The 21,185-nt window shown below is 42.4% G+C and overlaps 1 protein-coding gene across 1 annotated transcript in view; it reads left to right on the top strand.

Moving 5' to 3' along the window:
* MALRD1 (MAM and LDL receptor class A domain containing 1) overlaps positions 1-21,185 on the top strand; it is a 241,450-nt gene that overhangs the window by 194,021 nt on the left and 26,244 nt on the right. The window contains exons 28-29 of the mRNA XM_066627647.1: positions 1,013-1,138; positions 2,407-2,470. Of these exons, the coding sequence (XP_066483744.1) occupies positions 1,013-1,138; positions 2,407-2,470 (190 nt within the window). The remainder of the gene's footprint in view (positions 1-1,012; positions 1,139-2,406; positions 2,471-21,185) is intronic.

The following is a 21,185-nucleotide window of genomic DNA, read 5'->3' as shown; positions in this document are numbered from 1 at the left end:
CAGACATGCAATTGTTCTGTATAAAAATGCATCCATGAGCCACATCCATGAGTTTCAATGCATGTGCAATTTGCAACCACATGTTCTTGCCAATCCAGGGATTTCTCTGTGGCAAAAGCTGAACTAGTCCCTCCTCTAGTGCTGTCAATCTTTCTCCAGCAGATTTCCTGAGTCTGCATGTATCCTAGCCACACTTGTCCACTGAAAGGAGTGTGAGTTTCCTGAGGGCTCAAAACCGTGATGTGCCACTCCTGTTTCACAAGGAAGTTCCCTTCCCTTGCTGTTCAGTTCCATTCTTTAACCAAGGTTCCTTTCCCAGGGGGAACCCCTTTTTAAAAAGTCAGTTCCCCTCCCTGCTTCTGAGCAGGCAGGTTGAAATTGATTAGCAATGCTTGCCAGTTGGTTTCTGATCACCCAGAATGACCTACCCCAGATGGAACCAGGGAAGGGAACCTAAAGGCAATATTGTGTGATCCAATCATGGGAGGGTGAGAGGGGATTTCAGCAACCAGGTAATTCATCTTAGTTGAATAGCTGCCATCCAAACATTCTCCTACAACTTTCACTAGGCTTAAGTCTTTTTTCACTAGACTTAAATTCTTTGTCAAAATTAAGAGTGAAGTCAAACTCTTGTATGTATCAGAACTAGACTTCTTTCATTAGTTACATGATACAAAATAATACTATAAAAAGTAACACTGAATTTAGTGAACTGCAAAAATAACCCCAATGAGTGAAGACCCTAATGTAACGCTGCAACGTATTTAGGGCCAAATCCGATCCTACTTTCCAAAACTGGTGCAGCCATGCTGACAGGGCATGCGCTGCATCTTGTGGTGGGGGAGGCAGTCACAGAGGCCTCCTCAAGGTAAGAGAATGTTTGTTCCCTTTTCTTAGGGCTGCATTGCGGCTGCAACAGCACTGGAAAGTTGGATAGGATTGGGGCCTTCGTGACCAACCAGCTATATGTCTTAATGCAGTGTTGTATCTTAAACTGTCTTGTTTCCTTCAGCCATTAAAGATTGCTTCAACGGATCTTTATTGTGTCCATCGACCAACACCTGTATTCCACTTTCGCAGCGCTGTGATGGTATCGTTCACTGCATTGATTTCTCTCTGGATGAATCAAGCTGTTCAGGTAGCTCAACCAGTTTTAAATCAAAATTTCATTAACAATTAGGATTAGCATTTTTACTCACAGCCCAATCCTATGCATGTCTACTCAGAAGTAAGTCCCACTAGAGTCAATGGGGCTTACTCCTAGGAAAGTGTGGATAGGATTGGGCTGTCAGTCTGCAGAAAATTCATTCTATAGCAGTGACGTGCAGTCAGGGTAGGCAGAGCCTCACCTGACCCAGCAAGATAAAAAAAAAAAAGTAGAGGATCCAACAATAAAAAACTATACATTTTGCCTTTCTCAAGCTGCTTCTCTCTGTTGCAGCACACAGTCTATTTTTTAAAGCAGCGTGCGTGCGTGCTTGCCCACACACACATGGAAGAAACAAGGAGAACTGCCAATCAATTCTATTGCTATGGTGGCTTGCAGGGGACCAAATAGGCAGGGCCAATGCAACCAGGAACTGTCATCTCTGTTTGCCCAATCATAAAAAAGACAGCACTTGTGTCATCAGTCTCTGGGGAGGCATCAGGAAGAGTTGCCTCTAGCAGGTTGGGCTATATTCATAGCCAGCTACTAAAAAAAAAAAAAAGGCAGGGCAGCTGGCTAACCAATTAAAAAATAGCAGATCAGCTGCATCAGCAAGCTCTGGAGAGGCAGCTAGAAAAGTCTGTTTAAAAAAAAAAAAGGAAAAAAGCAGAGGGGGAGAGTGAGTGTATGTTACCTCCCCTGGTTCAGATCTCACTGCAAGTCACTCATCTATAGGACTTGATGGCCGTCAAGATCCCTTCCAACTTTACTATTCTATTATTCTAAAGGTGTATAGAGATTCTCTGGATATTGCAAGCTTGGTGGTGGTGGGGGAGGCACACAGGATCATGCTGACTAACTCTGGGAGGGATCTATAGCACAGAAGCAGAGTATATGTTTTGTTTACATCTTTATAATCAATTGGACTTAAATCATTTTAAATCAATTGGACTTAAGCCATTTCTGCCCAATGGTGCATATACGCAACAGGGATCAAATGTGTACCCTGTAGGCTGGCAGAAATGGTTTAAAAATGCTAGACATTGGCTGGACCATACCTTAAATGCTTAGGCATGTACGTGTGTATTTGAATTATAGGCTAAAATATACTTATATGCAAGTGGTAAGGGGAGTAAAGCTACTTATAGCTATGAGTGTTTATTAAATTATAAACCTTCTGACCGTATGTCATCTAATGCTGATGTTCAGTATCTAAGGTATATTTACATCTGACTCATTTTTACTGAACTTTTTTCTAGATTGTCCAGAGGCATACTGCAAAAATGGAGGAACATGCAATATGGATGCTGTCCCCATCTGTCAGTAAGTTTTGCTACTGTCTTCTTCCTTCAAATATGTATTTATTTGCTTATTAAGACCTTTTTAGGCCACTTTTAGATGGTGTCACCTCCAACTGCTTTGGAGGACAATTTCAAGCCAATTGGACCCAGGGACAAGCGGGTGGGTGATCCAGTGGCAGGGCTTTGCTCTATACACTCTCTTTGTGGCATCTTAGCATAGTGTCCATGCCAGCCTGTCAGCTACAGAGCGAGGTGCTAACTGTGGCTACAGCTGCTCTGCTCACTACGACAATGTGGAGCCCCTCCAGGCATGGAGCCCAGTTTGACCAAATTGGTTAAATTGCCCTAAGGGCAGCTGTACCTGCTGATCTGTCTAGAGCACAGCTTGTGAAAGTTAGTATCAATGCAATCAGTGGGACTGATTTTCAAAAATGGTTTTAGTATCAGGGCATTATACTTTAATAGTAAAACTGTATTCAATAGTATATGTAGCTTTTAACAGATGGGATGAGACTATTCCTGATTTTAAATATTGATAGAACTTATTTCATAGCCCACCAAAGTGCATTGAATACTAAGCAGCCACTACCTATGAAATTATTTTTTAGCAGTCATCCTGTATAATCACTTTTTTTTTAATTGCAGAGAAGGTTCATTTAATGAACTCAGATAATGATTAATCTTTGAGAGAAAGGCAGCCCACTCTCAGACTTGTGACTAACCAAAAAGCAGGCTACATTCCTTGAGCAAATTTTAAGCTGTGAACATATTTACTCAAATCCACTTGTTTTAGAGGATTTTTAAAGGAAATTTAATTGTTAGACAAAAAGTCAACAGAGGTTTTCAAATGTGAGCCTTCTCATTAAATCTTCTGCTGGGAGAGCACTGAGGATTTCAAATAGACTTCCTCATCCCCCTAGCATACCATATTTATTTATTTTTCTTTGGTATCCCATTCCATTTCCAGGAAGATGTTTACAGGTCCAAGACATTCATCTTCTTCAGGGACTTGAAGAAGTCTTAGAGTGTCTTTTCTATGAATCTAGTGTTGGAAGGCAAATAGCATAATAATCCCTTCCAAATCATTGGTTTCAATTTTCTTCCAAAATTCACTCCCTTTTTTCAGCCAAAAATTCAAGGTCATGTTTTTCTGCCACTTCAGATAGGAGCAAATAATTGTATCTTGAATGGTGCTGTAGGAGGTGGGACGTTTTTGTTTTCAGTAGTTCTCATATGACCTTTTTCTGTCTTCAGGGTTACATATATTATAGATGGCCACTGACCAGATTTAGCCTATCTATCATCCTTGACACAGAACTATGACCCAGATAGTTACTACCTTCCAGCATGGTTGTTAGCTAGGTCATTTCCTCTCTACAAAGAAGTGCAAACGTGTGTTTTTTTTCTCCTGAACTAGTTTCAAAGTCAAGCCCAGCAACCGATGAAAGCAGTAGGCATCTTTTCTTATAGAATTTTGAAACTGAGCTAGGCGTTAACCCCTGCTCAGAGAGTAACCATAGCAGCACATTCCAAATATTTCCTTAGGCATTCCTGCTTGTAATTTTATCAGCCTTGTCGGATTATGTGGTATCAGCGCCAGAGTTATTTTTAGCATCTGATCCAAATAATTGAATTCTTAATGTAAACGTATTTCGAGCCTGTTCGACACGGAAAGGAAAACATTAAAGAACAGGGGAAGTGAGAGCGAGCCAGAAGTCTTGAAAAAGGAATGAGGAAGAATTCATCTTGCAGGCCTGAGGTTTGCAAATCCCTTTACTGGACTCTGGGGTCGTCTGCATCGATACTTAGGATGCTGAGAGCATGCTGTGGGTTGTCTGATAAATGCCCGGTATTTTCACTTGGATTCCCACAATTTTAAATTGTGCCCAATGAGGCAAAAGTACAGGCCTATTTAGGGAGCAGTGTGCTTCTCTTGAAAGGAAGCCAGATGTCTGCAAGCACTGGAGAGAGAGCCAGGATGAAAGCCTGGATTTACACCTTTGCATCAAAAGTGGCCCATTAGACCTTGAAAATGCCTTCCTCTCATGATAACTTGCATCTTCTCTCATGACAGTTAAGGTTTCGGTCAATGAGACTTAAGAGAAGAATAGATCATCTGAGGGCACAGATTGCTCTTAGATATATAGATTTTATTGCAAAGGTTAACTAATGTTCCAGGAAGAATTTTTTTTCCTTGAGAGAAAAATTGTTGAGGTTGAGAAAAAGACTGTTGTGTGGAAAGGAAGAGGGTTGTTCCCTTTTGTAAAAGAGAAAGTTAATACATGGTTCAGAATAATTTTTGTGCAACTTCAATAGATTGTGGAGGTGGGCATTAACAAACACTAGGAAATAAGAAGGGAAAGATAGACGTTTATCATATTGCATGTGGAAACGAGATATAACTTAAAGTATCTATATAAAAAAAATCCTGTGGCTGAAACAGACTAGAAACAAAGTATACACAGTATTTTTTTAAAAGAAGTCTACATTGATGTTTGTTTTTTCACCCATTGACAAAACATTCCATGTGTGCCATTAAGGGATCAAATAAAGACACAAAATATGAAATATCCTCTATTCACTGGATCAACCTGCTTGACTTTAATCTGAACACTGAACAGTATATCCAGGGGTGGGGGAAGACTGTGACATGATTGTGTTGCAGCATAGACAGCTGCATTACTCCCCCCCCCCCCCCACACACACACACATACTCTTTCTTCATAGGGTTTCCCATGGCCACATGATTTTAAAAAGAGATCTCAAGTAGGATCCAAGAATCCATGTGCCCTCATTTTCTTCAGTATACTTTAGTAAAGAAAATTCTCTATGCATTTGGAATAAGTTACTGGAATTTGCCCATTGGGTTTGCTATCTACTGTCCACAGAAGTTTGGATTCACTTGTGTCCTATTGGGATCAATACAGCTCAGGCTCTTAAGGGTGCCTTACCCAAATCCAATTAAGTGGGACTTAAGCTTACCCAACTTTCTCTTGATAGTCTTTATTGACTGAAAATTTGTTATAGAAATTGTTTGATGGGCAGAATGCTGGACCAGAGTTAAGACTTGAGAGCAGTGCAGGTTTGTGGCATGACAGTAAATGGCTCTTAGTTTATGCTACTCCAAAATGTACACTGTTTACCTTGAAATTATATACCTGCTACAGATTTTTGAAAACCTTACGCTAGTGATTTTTAAAGTGAATTTTAGCTTGGCGGAGCCAAAATCACTTAGGCTGCAATGCTATAAACACTTTCTTAATGAACATAGTGGGACTTACTTTTGAGTAGATATGCAAAAAATTGCACTGTTTAGCTTGTTTCCAAGCTAAACAGAAAGCTTAAAGCTTGGTTTTCTGACACTTTTTAAACATAAGGGGATCTTGAAGCAAACACAATTGCTTCAAGATCCCCAACAAACCCAATAGGGACTTTTCTAGGATGTTCCACAGTCTGACCAAAATACTGTGAAACCCAGGACAAGTACTAAAAACCCATTAAAGTGTTAGACAGCAAAACTTTTCCCCACTCAATCACTGCCTTAGAGGGGGTATTTTTGGGTGGGGGGAGTGTTTTTGTTTGCCTGCATTTTTAATGAAAAGTTCTAACTTATTCAAAGGGCAAGTGTTGCAACACTGGCAACACACAACATTTGATGGTTCTAGTTTTTAACTCACTTGTACCACAATCTTATGGATGTCTTCTCAGAAATAAGCCCTACAGAATTCAGTGGGACTTACTCCCAAGTAAGGGTGTATAAGACTGCAGTCTTATGCTCCCTTCCCATAAACCCTAATTAGAATGTAAGCTTCACCAAACTCAACTGATCTTGCTTCTGAATGAACATGCACAAGATTGAGCAGCACAGTGCAGAGACAATAAAACAGGGAGATCTTTGAGAGCATGCAAGCTGTATTAGCAAAAGCTTGAGTGTGGAGAGAGTGAAAAGCTTGTGTAGCCTTCACAGCATTCTGTTGTGTCTACGTGTCCTTCTGCTATCCCATCAAAAGAATTTTGAAATGTATTGTCTCAATGTCAAACACAAGTACTGGGTTTAGGACAAAATATATGGGTTAAGACCATAAATAGGGCCCTTCTGGATTGGACCAAAGTCTATCTAGTCCAGTGTCCTGCTTCCATATGTTTGGGCCAGTGGCTACTGAGATATCACCAGGAAACTGATAAGCAAGGGATGAAGGCAATTTGAGTCTTCTGCTATTACTTCCCAACAACTGGCCTCTGTTGGCATATACCTCTATAAGCAGAAGTTCCTTTCAGTCTTCATGACCGGTAGCTGTTGATGAACCTGTCCAGTATAAATTTGTTTAAATCAGATGCTAAAGCTTTTGGCCATTGTTACTTTCTGTGGCTATGGTTCTCAGGGCACAATCCTAAATTGTGCTAGAGATGGCAGGCTGGCAGGCCTGAGAGCCTGTGCTGCATCCAGTGCAAGTTTGGGGCCAGAATCACCACAACCCAAGGCAAGGGGAAAACTCTCCCCTTACCCCGTGTTGTACTTCACTGACCCCAATGGGACTACTCAGATCTGCACCACCTCAGGAGCGGGAATAGGGTCAGGAACAGGGTAACCGCCAGATCCTGGCCTTGCTATTTGCCCACCCTCCCGCTGCCCCGAAGCACCTCCTCCCCATCTGCCGACCCACCCCACGCTCCCCAACCCGTGCATTGGCCAAGATTGGCTAACTTATCCCACTGGGCCTGGATCCAGCATGAGGAAACCAGCACAACTCCTTGCACTGGCCTCCCAAGTTCCTGAGTCGACGCACATGTGCTTTATGGCATGTTGTGCTAGCCTAACCCGGGGTTTAGGATTGCACTGTTAGTCATACGTTGCATGAACTACTCTCTTCTGTCCACTTGTACATCTTTATGAAAAACAAGCAAATATGTGTAGATATCCTGATTTAAACCATTTAATTCTGAACACAGTATTGAGCTTTCCTTGTGTGAACGGCTCCCAACTATGTTTTTGAGAGAGCCCCGGTGTCAGGAGGAAAGAGCAGGGATTTGCACCCAGAGTGAAATGTGTTGTCTTGTGCTCTGAACTTGTGGCCTGGCGTCCTGACCTTTGACTGACTGGTCTTCTCCTATTAGACTGCCTGTTGTTCCACAAGCTGCAGGCGCCCTGGCCTTTCTGTGATCCGACTTCACCATTCTTGCTGCTCAACCAGCAGGAGTCCAGTCATCAGAGAATTAAACTCTTTTAATGCTGTTGCAAGGTGGCTGAGACACTGCAAAATCTTGCAAATTAAGTAAAACTTCTTGAACTTTTCCTCCTAGATTACAGTGTTGACAGACTGGTACTGCAACTTGAATGTTAATTTTAAACATACGCATGCCACTGCCACCACCACCCCCCGACCTGCACATACAGAACTTCTCTCATCACTCTGAAGGGCTGTTCTCTGTTTGCCATAAAGATAATCAACGATCACTTTGAATCATTGACAGAAAAGCTGTGTGTTATTCTTACGCTAATTTTTCTCACATAGAAACTCATCACCAATGTCATAAATGAGTCGTGTACAAACTCATCACCAATGTCACAAACTCATCACCAATGTCATAAATCGCCTTGTGATTTTTTAAAAGAATACCTTAAAGGAAAAAGTATACACATAATCCACAGATTAAATTGAGGTTGGGGAATTTCTGTTCAAAAGATACAAGACACTGTGTAACTGTAGATAAATTATTCTTTGTCTTTTGCTTTGTTCACAGATAGCTTGTGTTTATTTCTCCAGATGCCAAAACAAAACAGCATCAGAATTCTGTATTTATTTTTAGTAAGCTCCTGGACTGAAATTGTTCATCAAATTATATTCTGACTCTCAGCTTCTGCCAGCCCATAGAAGACTGGGTCTTTGTCAGATCCTTGTCTATTGGCCCAATTGTATAGGGATGGCCCACCACCGAAGAGAACCAACCTTAGGGCAATTGCAAAAGTCTGCTCTTCATAGCCAGCTGCAGGGTGTCCCTCTATTCCTTAGGGATTCGCTCTGTTTCCTTAGAGCAGGGGTGTCCAAAGTTTTTGGCAGGAGGGCCACATCATCTCTCTGACACTATATCAGGGGCCAGGGTAAAAAAGAATTAATATACATTTAAAATTTGAATAAATTTACATACATTTACATAAATATATATATTAAAGATGAATATATTAAAGATGAACATTCATCAGTTGTGAAACTGCCAATGAATGAAGGTCTTGCAATAGCTCAAGGCCTATAAAAGGCCTTGCACAAAGCAAGGCTGGCCTTTCCTTTGCTGCTGCATCACAGATGTGAAACAACAAGCAGTGGAGGGAGCCCTCATCCCACAGCTCATGCAAGAGATCAAACAGTCACCTTCACGCTAAGAGCAGTTGCTTTGGGCCAGTGTGGGCTCCAACAAATCTCTGGCGGGCCAGAGGCTTATTGGAGACTGGGGGCTCCCTGAGGGTTGCATTGGGAGTCCTTGAGGGCCACAAGTGGCCCCAGGGCCGGGGTTTGGGCACCCCTGCCTTAGAGAGTTCACCTTCTTTTATATTCTGCACCCATTTTCTACCCCTTAGGCCAGATTTGACAATCTTCTGTCCATGCATGCCCATCTTATCTCCTAAGTGGTCAGCTGTAGTAGCTTAGTCTCTGCACAATTTGCATCTGCTAATGATTTACTACAGTTTGGCCCTCAGTATCCAAAACTGAGGATTTGGATACTACAGTTTGGCCCTGAGTATCCAAAACTGATCTGATCCCAAAACCCCCACAAATACCGAAATCCATGGCTAATGTTATCCACAGGTGGGCTATCAGAGGACATCTGGAGAGCCTCCCCAGGCCTCAGAAAGCCTCCTGGACATGAAAGGAAGGTGTTTCTGGTAGTCTGAGAAGACGGGTGAGTCCCTCCAGCGTGGGTTCGAAACCTGCGCTGAGTCAAATCTGTGGGTGCTGAACCCACAGATAAAGAGACCCCACTTGTATATTAACTAAAGTAGTTTATTGTTTGTTGTACCAGCATCTGTGGTATGATAGATACCACTGATTGTTCTCGCTCTTAGCTTGTGACTTATGATATGACAAGAAGTCATGCAGTACTAAAGGGATGATAATCATCCCTGACAAGAAAAGCTATATACCATAATTTCTGTCTACGATTGTTCCATTAAAAATTTTCAAATGCTGGGTCATTAAACTAGCATATTACTGCATTTTTAAAGCACTTTTGACTGGAGGATACTCTAGTTAAAATCTAGGAAGAAAGATATAATTGTTATAGATCTGCATCATTGTGACCATATTTTTTGTCAATTATAGACTTTAAAATTAAATAGATTTAGTTAGCAGCCCAATCCTTTTTCCCACCATCTACTACCAGGCAGCTGTACTGACAGAGCACATGCTGCATGCTATGGTGGGGGGGGGGGGGGAATCAAATGGCCAACAAGAGGTAAGTTGCCTCATTTTTACTTACCTTCCAGTAGCCCACCAAATCACTGATGGGTCTCTTTGGACCCAAACCAACTATATTGCTGGCATAAGTCCAAGGACAGGAAGGGGCAGGGTGGGTTGAAAAATCAGAGATAGGATCCTGTATGCACCTTTGCCACCAAGATCCACATCTCCAACCTGCTTCCTAACACTTGCCCTCCCCTCTACACCCCAAACCTCCCCCAAACTGCCTGCGGTCCACAAGATTTGTTCAACCATGGCTTCTCAGGATGTGTATACTGAGAAAGGGAGGTTTGAATGAACACTGTAAATCAGGATCAGATTATAGAGGGAACTGTTTTCTTTTCACAAGATCGAAAGTATCTTAGGGCCTTATCCAGAGCAGGGGAAAAGGCCATACAGCTCCCTGCCATTGCTGTTTTTCCTGAATCTGTTTCTAGTTTAAAAACAAATCGGGATAAATATACACAGTAGTATAGTATATACCTGCATTGTGCAATACATTCAGTTTGGACTCTAGAGAGATTGGAGAAGACTTCAGCCTAAGACAGGGGTGCCCAAACCCCGGCCCGGGGGCCACTTGTGGCCCTCGAGGCCTCTCAATGCGGCCCTCAGGGAGTCCCCAGTCTCCAATGAGCCTCTGGCCCTTCGAAGATTTGTTGGAGCCCACACTGGCCCAACGCAACCGCTCTCAGTGTGAGGGTGACTGTTTGATCTCTTGCATGAGCTGTGGGATGAGGGCTCCCTCCACTGCTTGTTGTTTCACATCTGTGATGCAGTAGCAGCAGCAAAAGAAAGGCCAGCCTTGCTTTGTACAAGGCCTTTTAAAGGCCTTGAGCTATTGCAAGACCTTCATTCATTCATATAAGTTCATCTTTAATATATTTATTTATGTAAACTTATGTAAATTTACTCAAATTTTAAATGTAAATTAATTATTTTCTTCCCCGGCCCCTGACACAGTGTCAGAGAGACGATGTGGCCCTCCTGCCAAAAACTTTGGACACCCCTGGCCTAAGACCATTGGTCCTGGTCTGTATAAGGCACCATGTTTACAACCCTATACTACAGAAAGTACATTTGCCTTGGAATGCTTATATGAGTCATATAGTACAGAATCAGTGGAATTTTGACATCTGCATAATTCCAAAATTAGTAGGTTGTGAATTGCACACTAAATAATCCAAATTCCTTATCTGGTATTCCCACTGATAAGAGAATGTGAACATCTCTAGGACATTTTATGAGTCTTTCCTATATGGAAACCATGTTGTTTCAACTGTACAAACCTGCACCCATGTTGTGCTAATGTTTTTATACCTTGCCTTCTTTTTCTCTCCAAAACACTCAAAGGCAAGCTGGGAATGTTGTTGTGTTGTTGTTGTTTTTTTTGCTAGTCTATGCTCTGTGATCTTTCCAAACATGTTTCTTCAGACAAGCCACAACTATATGTAGATCATATAGGGAAGTGGAGAGATGAGGTTATTGGATTAAGAGCTACCCTTCCAATGACATTTACTTTGGAGCTCTCTGACTAGGAAGTAATACGACACGCTTAATTTTTGTGTGATTGGTATAGTTGTAGTTATAGGAGCCAGGGAACGGCATCCTTCTGGCTCTACAACCACCTCAAAGTCAGCACATCTGCTGCAGCTTTAAAAGTGGGGTACAAGTTATGCTTTTCAAATCACCACATATAAGACTTGACGGCAATCTCCTCTTGCTGGTTCTCCAGTTCCAAAAGTCTCTGATTTCAGTGAAGTCACCACCCACAATGTATTGTCTGTGCTAGCCAAACTTTTGGCAGCAGGCTCCCGAAAAGCGGCTTAGGCCTAAACCAGAAGAAACATGTCAACAAACAGTTTAACTTCCTCTTGGCTCTGTGGGTGACCAGAGAAACAGGAAAGAGGCTTTTTAAATAAATAAATAAATAAATAATGGAACCTCAGTGGCGTACAACTTGCTTGTTGCAGCAGCAACAACATAAAAAGACATGTTACAATTAGAGGCAGCAAAAGCCAGGGCAAAGTTTTAAGTGCAGAGCGAAAAATAATTACACTGAAAAGGTAAGCACGTTATTTTTGCAATAATGTGCACTCAGGAAAGCATCAGCACATTAATTTGCTTCTCTGTGAATGACAATTAGAAAGGCATTTACTGCTTTTGTTGTTTTTCCCCTGTCACTCTTTTCCCAAATTGCCTTTTTGTTTTCCTTCTGCTGCTTCAAACCTTTCTGAATGTATTAGGCAATATATATTTAAATGACTGGAATTTATGCAGCCTCCAAGAAGGATAGGAAATGCAGAACATCTTGAGAATGGTTGGGGGAAAAATTATTTATTTAAATGCAGGTGGATTGTATAAACTAATCTCCCCACCACTACTGTGCACATACATTTTTAACTGTTGTGAAAGTGAAGAGGGGTAGGAAGGAGATGTAACATTGTAATCTGGAGCCTGAATGATGATGTGGAGGGACATGGTTCAAAGCACAGAAGTGAACTCACCGGATAACCTTAAGCAAGCAGTTTTCTCTCAGCAGCAACTGTCATCCCTCTTATGGAGATGATTTACACTGGCCTACCTTACAGGAATGTGTGACATATTTTCAGCAGTCAGAAAAGGTACTAGGCTTGTCAGTGAGATGGACATCCAGGATAGTGGCATATGGTGAAGTGAATGGCTGGGGAGGCACCTGCAAGGCACTTGCAAGGCACCACAAGGCTTTCTGGGTCACTATCCAGAAGCTGCAAGGCATTCTCGAGAGCTATCCAGAAGCCACAGTGCACGTGCAATCACAAGGGAGGCTGAGCTTCCCCTGCTGTAACTCCCTATATAGAAAAAGGCAGGGTTTCTGAGAGGAGTTTTATCAGGAGGTACAAAGTTTTTGAGGGGAGCCTTTCCCAAAAGGGGAGGGGGCAATGGGGGCAGACAGAACCGGGTTCAAAATTGGGCAGGGGGAGGGTGGTGGCAGCCAGAATAGACTTTGGAACCCAGGTGAGATAGGAAAATGTAAGATCCCAGGAACTTTCTGGGCCCCCTCATTTGACTCCTGGGCCCCGTTTCTGACCCTGGGCCAGGGTACAAATTACCCTCTTTACTCCCCTCTCCTAGGCCCTGGAAACAGGCACATGCCTGTTACTCTCCACAGGGAGAGACTAGAGCTATGGCAGTGAGAGCTCCGCCTCTCCTGTGATTGTGCAACCGCTTAGAAACTGGGTGAAGCTCATGTGCAATCACAGGGAAGGTGGAGGCTATTTTCATTGGAGTATGTCTGCACATGCCTGATCCATGAGATGCTCCTTGGTCACTTCATCGTGCTCCACTCAGCAAGCTGACAGCCCATACCCCACCCCTCTGAGACCTTTCCAGTCTCTCCTGGCCTGCATCTGGTCCTAAGCCCACCAGGCAGATCACTCCCAGGGTCTAGTACGCCCAGCCCTGGATAATGCACAATAAGGTTCATTCGATTAAAATGAGCAAAAAGCAATTGTGCTTTCTCCTTTCCCCGGCCATCCTCTTTATTTACTTATTGAAACACTGCTATGTAGCAAGCAAAAAATGGAAATACATTGCAATTTTTGCATATTAGGCAAGGTGCCTAAAGGGTGTCATTCCAATAAGAGCTCTAGGTCTTGCTCAGTGGCTGAAGTATCTCTTGTCTTCTGAAATATTGGATATCATTTTTTACAATCTGCCAGTGCATTGACTAAATAGTGTCTGTAAGTGATGAAAGTAAGTAGGATAAGTTTGTTGCCTGGTGAAAACAAAGCACTGTGCTTTAGATTAAAAAAATATATACATGTTGTCTAGCATTGGAATAAGAACACTTATAGGAGCCCAAACTTCTTCTCCCCTCTGTCCCACTACTGCCAACGCAGCGGTGCCAAAATGGCTATGGCTGCACCCTGCAAAGAGGACAGTTGCCCAGGTGTAAGCCTCCATGATGCAGGGGCCTACGTGGACCTGCGCTAGCTAAATAGCTGCCACAGGTCCACATGGACCCACAACGCGAGGTTGGGTCTGGGAAGGGGGTTAGTGTTTGGTGGCCACTGCAGCTGCCAAACCCACCCCCTTCCCAAACCTGATCTGTCTATCCTCCACTCCATTGTTACCCCATTCCACTTTCCCCCTGCCCCATCACTGCCCCATTTTGCCCTCCCTGCACTGCCCCCACCTCCCCCCCACCCCTTCTGCCTTTCCCACCACCTTACTGTACTTAGTAGGTGACTCCAGATCTGCTGGCTTGGATGGGAAAGCTCTGGCCTTCCCACCAGCTTCCCACTGCCTTATGGTAGTCAGCTCCAGCAGAAGAGGTGGTTCGAAGATGGCCGACCCCCTTTAGGATTGGGCTGATAGTCTCATCCCTTTTGCTCACCTGCTTGTACTCTAACATTATGGGATATGCAGATATGTTCTCAGAACTCAGTTTGGTAGCTATGTTTTTGGCAAATCTCATTGCTTCAAACTGTTCCCATTGTGTGCTGAAAGATCCCATTATGGAAGTACAACTAGAACAAAGCAGATCATTATTATGGGAAACATATTGGCCCAGTTCAGCCATCACAACTATAGCTTCCTTTGTAGTGATGAGATTGTTCCACAGTGAACCTCATGTGTGTTCCCCCTTCACTGAGCATAAAGGGAGGAGCCTGATGGTTCCATTTAAGAAGCAGTGTTTCCATTTATAATTTGCAACAGCTTCAGTGGTGATAACCACAATTAGTCAAACCAGGATCAAATCCTGATTTGTTAACTAACTGTGGTTTGTACAAAATTCAAACAACAACTTCCCATATTTAGATGAACTGGGAAAGTATTATTGGTTACAAACTGCAAACAGGAGCTTTAAACTTTATCCACATACGAGAGAGGAAAGAGTGCATATCATGGTCAACCATCCCTTCTCATCATATCTGAACTAGCCATAATAGCACTGTCAAAGCAGAAGCACCTTAGTTGCAGACGTAGGAGTGGAATGTTTATTTACTAGAAATAAATCTTGCCCATCTGTTTTTAACCCCTGTTATTAGCCTCCTTGAGCTTTTGAATGATTGGAAAGGTAGGATATAAATATTCTAAAAGGAATAAGAAAAAAACTCTAATTACTATGCTAATTAAAGAACTTTTATTTCAAGACTTGGCAGTCCTGAAATTTTTAAGACTGGCATCTCCAAGGTGATGGAATTTGAAAGAAAAAGAAAAAGCTGTTTCAGTTCGAGCCAGTTCATCGACGCAGGGAACCTAAGCACTTGCTTGGGGTGACTATATTTTTAGACATAAGAACATACAAAGAGGCCTTCTGGATCAGGTCAAAGGCCCATCTAGTCCAGCTTCCTGTATTTCACAGTGAAATTCTTCAGGGAGCACACAAGACAACAGACACAACCTGCGTCCTGGTGCCCTCCCCTGCATCTAGCAATCAGAGGCAGCCTACCTCTAAAACCAGGAGCTTGCACATATAAGAACATAAGGCACCGATCAAGCCTGGGAATTCTGAATCGTTCCTATTCACAGCATCTTCCTTGTGGAATCCTGGCACACTTTTTGCAGACCTTGCAGTCTTCTTGCAGAAGCCAAATACAGGTTCAAGTTCTGATTTTTTTGTTGCACTATATTTGGGTTGCTTCAAAAGTGAAAAAAAGGGGGAGCACAGGTTCCAGTTGAATCTGTAAAATGAAAAAACATCAGTTCAAATGGTGTATAGAACAATCCAGCAATTTTTAAAATTCGAAGCTATTTCCAGCATTCAGTGTTTTGCATTTTCAAGTTAAATGCTTGCCTATGTTCAAGTCAAATGCACGAAATAGATCAGTTCAAACATAGGGTAAAGAAACCCAGTCGTTTGATACCCATACCTGAATAAATTTATGTATTTCAGGTGTTAGAATTGTTTTCACTGTTTATGGTTCCCTTTGTAATTGCACTCTCATCTGCCTTTCCTATTATGAGGAAAGTTTTCTGAAGTACGATGATGAAAAGTTTTTTCTTCCCCTCTCATGGCTATTTCTCACCTGTTCCAGATTGGAAAGTGCTGAAATGCAAGTAATCTCTTTTCCCCCCCTTTTTTTTCATTAGATTTGCAGTCCAGGTACTCAATCAAAAGAGGCAGGAAATGTATTAGTCCACTGGTGGTGCATGTCCAGTACAGCAACATTGCCCTCTTCTGTTTGGAATGGGACCTAATGCAGTGGTTTCAATCATTTCAGTGCCTGAGGATGAAGGGCCCTGGGGCTGATATGTTGCACTTGGATTCCAAAGGAGCAGTTTCATTCCAGCTATATTCCAGCCACTGTTTTCTCCCAGACAGAGGCAAATACTTGTTCAAGGCAGCATGAGTATCAGGGTTGTGTGTTATGATGGATATATTAACGTTCTGAACACCTTTGTAAAAACAAGTAAATATGTCTGTCTTTGATAAGTACATATACAGCAAAAATTTTCATAATAGCCAGCAGCTGATAATATATTTATTTGGGATTTTACAGAGCTCTTTGGCTCTCGCCTTTCCTGTTGTTGCTCTTTGCTTCTCAGAAGAAAAGGAAGTCACTTGGTAATTTATTGTAATTCTTTGTGTTGCATATTTGACCTCTCATTCCCACCTCTTTCAACCATGACTATTAGCTCAGAACATAAACAAAAGAGGAACAAGGGTCCTCCTTGATTAGGTCCATCTAGTGCAACATCCTGTTTCCCACAATGGCCATCCAGATGCCTCTGAGGAGTCCAGAAGTGGGATATGTGGATGAATATCTTTCTCTCACTGTTACTTCCCAAAAAAATGGTATGTAGTGGTATACAGGGCCACCCTCATTATCTATGGGTTCCAGGACCCCTCGTGGATAAGGAAACCTGTGGATAATGAAATTCATAGGTTTTGGGGCCCTGTAATCCTCTGGAGGTGAGGGGAGCTATGCACAGTCTCCCCAGCCCTCAGAACAACTAAGGTCTCTGAGAGGCCTTAGAACAGGGATGTCAAACAGAAGGCCTGGGGGCCAGATGCGGCCCGCAGAAGCTTTTTATCCGGCCCTCAGGCTCTCAGCTGCTGAGCAGTGCTGAGGTGTTACTGCTATAAGGACAGCCCACATGAAAATTGGGCTGTCCCATAACTTGAAATATGATCAAGATTTGTGTATTTTCTCTTCTGTCATTTGCAGCTAATGAGGTCCTATGTGAAAAAGTGCTTATTTTTGGTTATGACCTGATTAATGACATCATTTCCTGCCTAATGACATCACTTCCGGCCCTCAGCAGACACCATGAATGCTGTTCAGTCCTTGGTATGAAATGAGTTTGACACCCCTGCCTTAGAAGGTCCCTTATGGTTTTTCATAAAAATACAGGCAAGACAAGTGGATCCACATTTTCTGCAGATTTGGGACCAACTGATTCCAGTATCTGCACATCCCTGAACCTGCAGGTTAGACCCACTTCTCACCTTTGGACCCACCCTAGCCCTCAGAATACCCTCCAGAGGCAAGGGAGCACAGCTTCTCTTGGCTCTAGAGGGTCCAGATGTGTCCGACCTGCAGGCTTGAGGACCCGCAGATACTGGAATCCACAGGTTCCGAATCCATGGATAACACAGATCCACTTGTATTGCCTGTGAACCTAAAGGAAGAATATAGTCACAATTACTACTAGCAATGGAAAGATTTGTCTTCCATGACTTTGTCTAATCCTCTTTGAAAACTCTGAGGGTAGGGGGCCAGGATAGAGAGCCATCACCATACCTTGTGGCAGTGAATGCCACAAACTAATTGTGGCTCAGCTGACAAAGCAAGGAATATGGGGCAGAAGCTTGTTCTGGGAGAACCTGCAATTTAAAATCATTTCAGCCATTAGGTTTGCCACTGAAATGAGACTGGGGCCAGCACACACATCCTCCGGTATCATGTCCAAAATTAACTGCTTTTTAAAATTTGGAGTTTAAAATGCATGTTGAGAGTTCTGTTCAGTTGCTGTTGAAAAGTGTGCCTTTGAGGAAAAATCAGGTATGTATGTCAGTTACTAGGCATGTTTTCAAGACATATGTAATTAGTGCACATGGGGAAAACCTTTTGTGTGTGCAAGGACCAAGTGCAATGGCTGTAGACTGGCATGAAAAGGAAGGAGGCAAAGTTAAAGGCGCAACCATGAAGAGCGTTTATTGTGGGGATAATAATATAATAACAGAGAGGATGAATCAATAATGAAATGCGATGCAGTACATTCAGCAATCACTCACACAGTGAAACCTTAAATGTAAGCAGTTCCTAGCTCAGAAGGAGAGGAAAAACAGATGGAACAGAACCTCATCCTAAAGCCTCATCCTAAAACAGAGTGGAGACCAAGACTCCTCTGCTCACCAACACACTCACTCACACACTTGCAAGATAGAGACATTGTTTCCAGTTTGACTGCACATGAGATGCAGCAGATAGAGGGGGTGTGTTGTGGGTCAGTTAGTAGAGTTATCAAAGACCAAGGTTACCTATCCATATCTGCTGAGGCAGTTTGAAGCATTGCAGAGATTGTGGGACAAGACACAGTGATCTCTGCTTGGAAAGCTGAGGAGGAAGGCAGAGAAAGGACTTGACAAGCAAACCTGGGTGGGCCAGGCAGTAGGCTTAAATAGTTCCAAGGATGGAAGCAAGGCAGGGAGTCCAGATCACTTTACCAAGGGAAGGGGGTCTTTTGAGAAGCAGCTTAGCAGGTGCTGCAAATGGGGCTTGCTGTGGCATTCATATAATGAGTGCAAGGGGTTCTGTAGGAGGTTCAGCTGAAAAGTCCTCCAAAAGCTGGATGGATGTGTAGATGCTGTTCCTTTAAATCATGATGTGGAAACTCCACCTCTGGGTTTCAAAAATTCCAGAGGAGAAAACTATTGTAATTCATTGAGGACACCTAAAACCCATTAATATAAGGCTACATATAATCTCCATGTTGGCTGCATTCAGACAAACATTTTAGCACACATTTTATTACCAGAGGTGTTCTTAAACACCTTCACTTTTTCACAGATTTTGTTTTTCTCCAAGGAGGAAAAGTACAGAAAGCAATGTTATGTGTTTTCATGCCAAGGGTGCATTTTTATAAATTATAATTATGATTGCTTTAATAGTGTACTAGGTAGGTGATATAGGTGGTATAGTGTTAGCAGATGCAGTCACAGACATTATCCAAACACCCCCGCCCCAGTCCAGCCCAACCAGCCTGCTGTGACTAATATGTAGAGGTGTTTTAGTTTTTCGCAATTTTTTTACAGAAATAAGAAGTGGAGGAAGGGGTGGTATATGTTTAATTGAATTCTCCTCAAAAGGTCACACCTATCATACACTTGCCCCTAGTCCACTTTGAAGAATGGCCACTGTACCTATACAGATGACCACTATACTCTTAAGTAAAGGAGAGCTCATCCCAAGATCATTTGGTTATCTAGATGGGTTCATTTTACATTAACATTCTGTTACTGAAAATTTTTGGTAATGAAGTGGACTAATAGTGCAACATGATGCACAGTACTGGAGGCCTCTTTAAGCTTGGTGGAGCTTATTTGTGAACAAATTTACATCAGATTATGCCACACATGCATTATTTGTATGTACATATGCAAATTTTAGAAAGATTTTTTTTGCAGTAGTATTACCACCCTTTTAAAATATAAAATGAAAATTCTGAAAGAAAAAATGTCTCAAGATTAGGATTGGAATGTGTTGCTTTCCCCCATCACCTGTTTTGCCCAATGTAAAGAAGCAGCACCAGACATTTTTGTGTAATGTCTTCTGTGGGAGTAGATGAATTTACATCTTCTTGGGACTGACAAAATGATTTATTTTCTCCAGTACGTTCTGCAATCCACCTGGCAGAAGTATTGTCCTGTGCTGGCAAGCTCCAGTTGAAGCAGGCTATTTCAGTTGATAAGAACAACACACTGAGATTTTTTTATTTTTTATTTTTTAAGGGGCAAGAAACAGCATAGAATTTTATCACAGAATTGTTTTTAGGAGCCATGTGGCATAATACATACAATGAAATATCATAATTGTTAAAGCCTATAAAATAACTGACTCTTTATAGGGGCTTTGCAGATTCTTTCTGGGAAAGATATTCAGCGAGCAAACAGTGGAACACAGATACACAGCTTCCTTTGACTTGGATGAATGGTCATTTTCTGGGTTCTAGCACACAGCACTACAGATATGGCACACGTCTCTAAATAATGCAGTGTCCTATCTGCTCTCTGATGATTTTGCAGGTAATAGAGCCATGATGATTGGGGAACCAGCTTTATTACCACAACTCCTACTTGCAGTTCAACTGATTTCAATTAAATTGAAAAAGCCCGGAGAGCCACAAACTATAGATCTAAGAAAAGTAAAATAAATAACGGTGACATCTTATAAGGAAAAAGCACAAATGAGACACAAGACTTTGGCAATGGATTGGTCTGAGAAGGGACTTGTGCTGATTGCATTACATGTTAAAATCAGTAAACAACTCAGGCTCAGCTGAGGAGGATATTGTGGGTGGGTGGCTGGCTGGCTGAGTTGGTTTTGATTTTTCCCAAATGAACTCCAAGCCACCACTTGCTCATTATAAACTTCATGTTTACAGATTTTACATAATGTGAAATTAGCTGGTGTGTCCCAAAGTAGTGAAGTAGGGGGGAAATACTGAAAGAAGACTTGAGAAATGGCATGACTGGAGATTTGAAATACCAAAAGTAAATCTAAAGAAAATTTAAAGTTAAGGTAGAGTTAAGGTAAATTTTAAGGTAATTCTAAGGTAGTGTTAACCTTAGTAACACTAAGTTTAAAATAAAAGTATTTTAAAATCTGATAGAATAAGGGCAAACTACATGTAACTTCTTGCATCTCATTGAAACTTTTGTATTTGGTGTTATTTTTCCCCCTATGCAGCAGTTGCAATTGAGGGGTGTCTGATCTGAACTGGATTGTAGGAAGGAAAGTCTCAGGTGAAACCCCTGTGGCTGCTATTTCACTTTGGGTGGGAGGCTTCCATGTATGTCGATGCATGGACGGATCCAGTGTTTGTATGGGGGGGGAACCATAAACACTACCTTAAATCCAGAGCCCAAGTCTACCAGGTAGACCTGGGTTCGCAGATGAACTTGGGCCTCCATGTCCAGGATTTGCTAGGCAGCTAGACCTGGACTCCTACTCAGACTTGAAACCCAGATCTAGCTGCCAGGTAAATCTGGGCTCCCATTCCAACTCTGTCCTCTGTAGGCTACCCTCTTCCCAGTGGATAGATCTAGGCTCCCGGCTGTGCTTGGGCTGCTCC

The sequence above is a fragment of the Tiliqua scincoides genome, chromosome 5, assembly GCF_035046505.1.
Source record: "Tiliqua scincoides isolate rTilSci1 chromosome 5, rTilSci1.hap2, whole genome shotgun sequence".
Taxonomy (NCBI): domain Eukaryota; kingdom Metazoa; phylum Chordata; class Lepidosauria; order Squamata; family Scincidae; genus Tiliqua; species Tiliqua scincoides.
The sequence above is the reverse complement of the archived record's forward strand: the minus strand, read 5'-3'. Positions and strand labels throughout refer to the sequence as shown.